This window comes from Oratosquilla oratoria, chromosome 28 (assembly GCF_046742065.1).
Source record: "Oratosquilla oratoria isolate Oo_2021 chromosome 28, ASM4674206v1, whole genome shotgun sequence".
Taxonomy (NCBI): Eukaryota; Metazoa; Arthropoda; class Malacostraca; order Stomatopoda; family Squillidae; genus Oratosquilla; species Oratosquilla oratoria.
Window position 1 is genome coordinate 49,513,778 of NC_134804.1, and position 7,500 is coordinate 49,521,277.

The 7,500-nt window shown below is 41.9% G+C and overlaps 1 protein-coding gene across 1 annotated transcript in view; it reads right to left on the bottom strand.

The window, feature by feature from the left end:
- LOC143040509 (protein O-linked-mannose beta-1,2-N-acetylglucosaminyltransferase 1-like) overlaps window positions 1-6,179 on the bottom strand; it is a 33,340-nt gene extending 27,161 nt beyond the window's left edge. Inside the window, exon 1 of the mRNA XM_076211601.1 lies at window positions 6,172-6,179. Coding sequence (XP_076067716.1) covers window positions 6,172-6,179 — 8 coding nt within the window. The remainder of the gene's footprint in view (window positions 1-6,171) is intronic.
- Window positions 6,180-7,500: the final 1,321 nt, after the last annotated feature.

A 7,500-nucleotide genomic window follows, 5' to 3' on the forward strand; every position in this document is an offset into this window, starting at 1 on the left:
ACAGGAGTCTTAGTCTCGAGTTTATTACTGAGTAGTTTCGCAGGTATGCTTTTTCAAAGGACTCCTGTGTTTCCTATTCCGCTTACGTCAACCTGTCAGAATGTCTCAATATATATATATATATGTATATATATATATATATATATATATATATATATATATATATATAAATGTATATAATACTAAAGGATAACGTTTGAAAGGGATTGAATCCTTTTTGCGAAATTTATAATAATGTACGCTTGTAGAAGGCTTCAATCAAATTGGAAAAAGGTTAAGAGTGGAGTTCCCCAGGGATCAGCCCTTAAGCCGGGTCCACACACGCGAACAGTATCGTAACAAAGCCGTGTGAAAATGTTGAGTCCGCATCGAGCTTCGTTGTATCATGCCTCCCGCCTCGATCAGTCGAAGTCAGTACATGTCTGGAGGTTATACTGACAATGGCAAGTTTACCGCTGGTAGCGACCGCGTATATCTATATGCATTACCATACAATGAAGAGGAGATAGGAAAGAAGATGACAGTCACAGTCATCTTTTTCTTACATCCTTCCACTGTTTTCCTTGTGTTCTGGGCTATCTCTATCCACGCATCATTGTGATGTATCATATCAAAATGGCCTGTGGGTTTTGTATCGCACAATAAGGTCTTCTTTTCGTAATAACTTATGAAATGAAGGACAGTATTTTTCACTCCACTAGGCCATGTTGGTATGGTACACAGTGTTCCCACGTACAGCATGAACTGTGGGTAGATCTGGACTGACAGACTACAGGTAGACTAGCAAGTCACCTCGTTATGGCTCGTATACTGTTTCGCTCTCAAGTTTCAATGGTTTGAAACATGTTTCATGGCTCTGAATGGTTCCTCCGTGTATTCGAACATAATCGGTCCCTGTGGTACATTACTCTAAAAACCTGTGTTATATATCTTCATGTTTAGTGACCAGTTTCAAACTGATTACTGAACAGACTGCGTGTTGCGGCTGTACCTTGAACAATCACATAGAGCAGTGTATCCCGACCTTTTTTGGCTGCGGCCCTAAATCCACTCTTAGCCTGGAGTCGCGACCCTAATTGTAATAATAAATTCAACCATTTCATGTTATATTTCTACGTACTTGCATAATGTTTATAAACTTTCGTTTTTATAGTTCAGTTTATATTTACTAGCACAATGAATTTAAATACATTTGAAACTTGAATGAAAAAAAAGTTAAAAAAAGACCCATTGGCGACCCTCAAAAACACCCTCGCGATCCTAGCTTGGGTCGCGACCTTAGTTTGGGTCGCGACCCTGGGGTTGGGAACCGACAAGACCGACAGGAATCCAGGTATCTTGGACCAAGACCAAGGTCCAGGAGACTTTTTTGTGACAGTTCCTCCAAGGTCTTAACTGGTTATGTTTAGTATCCTGTATGCGTACTTCAATTTTCGAGCAGATCCGTTAAATCGTTTTCGTCGCAACTTTTTTTTTTAACGACATACCTTGTAGGATAGGTTTAACCGTGTACTGGACCGGGATCACGCTCACAGCCGAATAAATCCTTTTGATAACAACCAGAAAGCATAATTGACAAAGAAAACACTAAATGTACACAGCTGTGATTAGATGTGCCTTTCGTTCAGTGGCGTGCAGTGGAGGTGAAGTCAATGGGGCGACGGCCCCGAGCATCCAAATGACGAGAGCTGCCCTCCTTGTCCGCCACACGCCCATGGACGTAATGCTTGGGGTGCTCAGGGCGGCGCCCCCCCCCCTCGCTGACCTCCCTACGCCCTCACCTTCCACCCACTAGGGCACAACAACTCCCCCACTGGCGGGATGTTCCCCGCATTGTATATCAATGTATGTATAGCTGTACATATTCATACAATAAACCTTTATTAACTTAACTCCAAATAGGGGGTGAGGGTTATCCGGGAGGTATCATTTGGGGGGGAAAGTTATAGATTTGATAAAATTATAGTTACATTGAATAAAGTCTTTACGTTTCATCTGTATTTATATGTCCAAAACATCTTCCTTTCTCATAATATTTCTCGGCACTAAGCCTTGTACTTGGATCTTTGGGGGCACAGAGTCAAGGAGTTGGCCTCGGGGGTCACCAGACCTCTGCACGCTTCTGTTTTTTGTTAAGGAAGAAACGTATCATAACACATACTTCGGTATGAGAAGAACGACAAAGATCCTTTCCTGAAGAAGGCCGCTCTCGTGCTCACCCACATCCTCCTTCTGTTAATTTCGTGTATCACCATCTCTGTGTGTGTAAAGAGAAAGAAAAACATGAAATCTCTTGTTAAGGCGGAGTAGTATGCGTGACTGGGGTATGGGCAACTGAGGAGCCAAAGATACACTAAATTCGTTCCCAGCATCCTCCCCACACTACCGAATGATTTTTGTACAAAGAGCGCAGATCTTTTTTTCGTAGGTATTTTCGATCCCTTCTCAGGCATTAGACCCTTCCTCAGTAGCTTCCTCAATAGGATAATCATTCTCTATGGTGGTTACCGGGTAACTGGGGGAGGTTACCGGACAACTCGGGTAGTGACGAATTGTTGCATATTTAGGTCAGCCTCCGACTTTGGGTTGTGACGTAATGTCGCATGTTTGGGTTTGTGATGTTTTGCTGAATGCTTGTGTGGACCTTGAGATCCTCTGTATATACACACACACACATATATATATATATATATATATGTGTGTGTGTGTGTGTGTGTGTGTGTGTGTGTGTGTGTGTGTGTGTGTGTGTGTGTGTGTGTGTGTGTGTGTGTGTGTGTGTGTGTGTGTGTGTGTGTGTGTGTGTGTGTGGTCATGACATTACCATAAATTGGGACGTATATAAGCTCTGATCTATCATCCATATGTGTGTTTCGTGGGGTGGGTCAATAGCAGTTAATCACATATCTAACATGCAATCTGCGACCATGGTGAATCACACATACACACACATACAAACGCACACACATGCACACAGACATATACACACGCAGACTCACATGTGCGCGCGAACACACAGGTACACACAAGCACAAACACGCACAAACACACATGAACACAAATAAACACACACACAAACACACACACATAAGCACGCAGGGGCCCCCACAAAGAAATACATATAAACACACACATACGAATACATACAAACACACACGCACACACACGTATAAACACAAAAACACAAAAAATGCAAAAACAGACTCCCGCAAGCGAGCGCGCACACACACACACACACACACACACACACACACACACAAACAAACAAACACATACATGCACAAGGACACAAACACGCGCGCACACACATTCAACGGCGCAGTGGTAGCGTTCGCAACCACTACTACAGTGGTCTGGGTTCGAATCTCGCCCAGGGCTGAAATAATTTCAGTATCGTTGCGCTGCGAATCATTACTCCAACTCTCGTGGGCGGGGAGTTGGGAGTGTGTGTGCGTGTAAGGTCACAGCATTACCAATAGGTCGGTCATATAATTATGAGCTCCGAGTTCTCATCCGGGAGGGTAACAGCTATCTATCACGAGTCCAACACGTGATCCAAGACCATGGTGAATCACACGCACACACACACACATACACACACATACACACACACACACACACACACACACATACATGCACAAGGACACACACATGCACACACACACACACACACACACACACACAAACGAACATACACACACATGTGCCCACGCACATGCACAAGAACACACACACACACACGTGTACGTTCACAAGCACACTCACACACGCGAACTCTGAGCTCTCATCCGGGAGGTTAATAACTGTCGATCACAAGTCCAACACATGACCCAAGACCATGGTGAGCGCGCGCAAGTCTACTGTACCATAGATTTGACATCGACGTGGAGACTGATCAATTTGCTATTGAATGATGTGCGATGTCTTATGATTTGAATTATTCCAAAAACACTTTTCGCAATACGAACAAAGAACACCGATGCCATGGATTTATCGGAAAATATATTTTACTTAAGATTTCTGCAGCCGCAAACGGTAATAATTCTAGTTGACGCAGGGCTTGTTTAGTAGCAGATAGAGCTAGCGACTTGTAAACTAGCTCTCTAATTGCCCAGGGTGAACGGAAAGTTGGTCAACTTGCCTCCAAACTATTTTAGTGTGAACACTAACTTGCCGGGTAAGCTGACTTGCAGTTAACACTAGCGACTGCTAAATTAGTCCCGTGTCAAGGAAGTTATATAGCAGCGTTTCTCAACCTTTTTACCCTTGCGTAACCTTTAAAATAAATTGCATTTCTCAAGGAACCCATGCGCAAAAAAACGCATATACCATATCTTTCACATTTTATTTTCATCGTAATTATAGGTTAGATAGGATGTTGTCTATATTACATTATTACAACAACCAAGGATATGTCGTGCGTGTTTAATTATATTACGTATATGAAATTAAATAAAAAATCAAAAGTGCATTACCTTATCTCACTTGTTATCGCGGAACCCTTAGGGACATTTTGCGGAACCTTTGGGTTCCGGGGAACCCTGATTAAGGAACGCTGCTATATAGCGATGTACAATAAAATCTAATCGATAGCGAAGCCCATTACGTACCATTGCGTATTAAAGTTAACACCGGAATGTGTGCTAATAATTATCCGTATTTATCAGCACCTATTACATATCATCGACTTGCTTCCATATCAGAAAAATCTGAGATCTACATCTCGTTTGCTGAATCTCAGTTTCGTTGCCACAAGTGACTGTTGCCAAAGAAATGGATCTTGTTAGATTTAACGAGCCTAGCATCTCCATGTCAAGAACACACACACACACACGTGATCCAAGACCATGGTGAATTACACACGCACACGCACACAATCCCATATGTCTTCATGAAAAAAATAACAAATCGTTAATAAATGAACTCATACACTGATAATTGAACAATTGAAACATGTTTTTTCACTTTCCATGAAAAACAGTTTAAATAACTTAGTTGTTGAAAAGTAGTGTGTGGCGAATACATTATGGAACTCGGATAACCTCTTGACTTTATTTCGTTCCATCCACATGAACAGATTTGAATAATCTGGTAGAAAATAACGTCTGCATCCACGTATTTTCTTGATTCTAGCCTCATGCTTTGCCTAGTGTGACTCTATCTGTTGTGTGTGAATGCCTGTCTGTGGATCAACGAAATGCAAAGAGTGGTTGACAGTTTTGTGCCGGAAGTTTGGATTATTAAGCCCCAGTCACACCGATACGACTCAAGTAAGTTCGTTTGAGTAGAAACGACTTCGTCTACAATATTTCCACCGAATCTCCAAATGCCATATTACCTTTGCGTTATATGTTGAGAAGCTAAATGACGAACAAAGAGAATTCTAACCTATACGAATGTTAGATACATTGTTGAATTCGCTGCATCATTGCAAGACTGTCGTAACTCAAATTTCGTGATTTTTCAGGAGAAGCATTTTAAAGTATCTAAGTCCTATAACTTTAATAATTTCACCCTATGCAACAAAACTTACCATCTTGATTAGGTAAATAGGGCTCCACTTGACTTACGACTTTATTACCAAAAGACGCAGAATTATTCGGCATTCTTATAAACCATTGTAACTCTATACTTGAAATTTTTGAGTTACGACAGTCTTGCAATGATGCAGCGAATTGTCCTTTGTGAAATCTAGAATAGTGTAGGCGAAGTCATCCTACAGCTTTTCAAATTCAAAACATTTGACAAGAATCGTAATAGTGTGACCGGGGGCTTAGCTACTGTAACCTCGCCATTCGTCGCTGTGAATACTTGATCCACGTCCCACCACTATTTCGATTATTGGTAGAAGCCTCTCTTGGTTTCTGTGTTGAACTGTTTTCATATAGCCAATTGCTAGTGAAGTACTGTACTTGTACCGTCTACCAAGCCAAAACCCAGTCTTGATCCTTAGTGGCCCTTTCTCGATGGCGTTTTGGTCTGCGTGCAGAGCGCAATTTATCAATTTGAACCGTTATCCCCGGTCTATCAAGTTTTATAGGATTAAGTTCAAAATGTCTCGTGCACGCCTCTGCAAAAAGTAGCCAAAATCCACTACTGTCTGGCAATACGTGAAGTTTCCTGTCCCTCGTTTGAATTCATGTCTAGATTATTCTCAAGTAAAGAATAACGAACCTGATCATCTTGTAAAGAATATCAGACCATGCTATGAGTGGGTCAGCTAATCTTGACAAGACATAAGAACATAAGAAATAAAGGAGACTGCAAAAGACCATAAGGCCTACACTAGGCAGCTCCGTATCCATCACCACCTGTCATCCCCATCCATAAAGTTGTCTAAGACCCAGAGAAATAAGATGAGAAGTCAATTTCCGTCCGTTTTCAAGAAGATTCTTGTATGTTCGAGTGTTGCCACTATGTTGCATCGTCTCATGCGCCCCTACGTTACACGTGTAATATACGGTCCCCAACAGCGTATGACTAACCTCACACGGCGAACAAGACCTTCCCGTCTTCTCTTGGCTGTGGTCGTCGAGGTACTGCACCAAGTGCACGTCAGGTTGAAGGTGATCTTTCACCAGATGGTCGCCGGTGAATGTTGCAACCGGAATTTGTCCACGTTGTACAAGGTGATGCCTATCCGAGAGTTGGAACCTTGACGTGGTGGATAAGTTTGAGAATCTTAATGATTATAAAAGCTTGGATAAGTTTGAGAATCTTAATGATTACAAAAGCTATGTCGATAGAGAGGAAATCTCTGCAGGGTCACCCATATCGCAAAGGTTTTGTAAGAAAGATCAGACAAAGAGCAGCTCACACAGTCGCAGGACCCACTGCTAACTGGCATATCCCTGATGGCAATGAGGGAAATTCCTCATAGATATATGGGGTACCGTCATAATGACGGCGTGGACCATTGGGTACCTTTTAAACATATAGGGCTTCACCGAATATAAGGAATAAGGTGACACCAGAGAAATATCTCACTAGAAACCAGTTGGCAAGAAGGTGAGATTACTGAAGAAAAAAAATCATAGCAACCATGAATAGAATGAGGTGATAGAATTGACCACGGTGATCATCTTATGCCACCATCATTCTCTTATGTGATTGCAGAGTTGTCTCTATATGGGACAAGCCTCGTTGGAGATGAATGGAAAGTCCCACAGAATTCATGGCTGGAACAAGTCGACTGAATCTGTCGAAAGTTGCTTTTCAGTAAAAAAAATTTATCAGGTATCTAACTCACCTGTCTTAGTTTTCTCATGTAGTGTTTTTATGCTGGATAGGGACACTGGTCTGTAGTTCTGTGGCTTCTCTTTGTTTTATTTTTCATTTCTAGATCTTTTCCAGTTTTGTGATATTATCACGTCCTCCTATGAGCAGACAACTGTCTTGCCTGACAGTTGTTCTCTGCATTCCTTAAGGCAGCGTTTCTCAACCTTTTTACCCTTGCGTAACCTTTAGAATAAATTGCGTCTCAAGGAACCCCTGCGCAAAAAA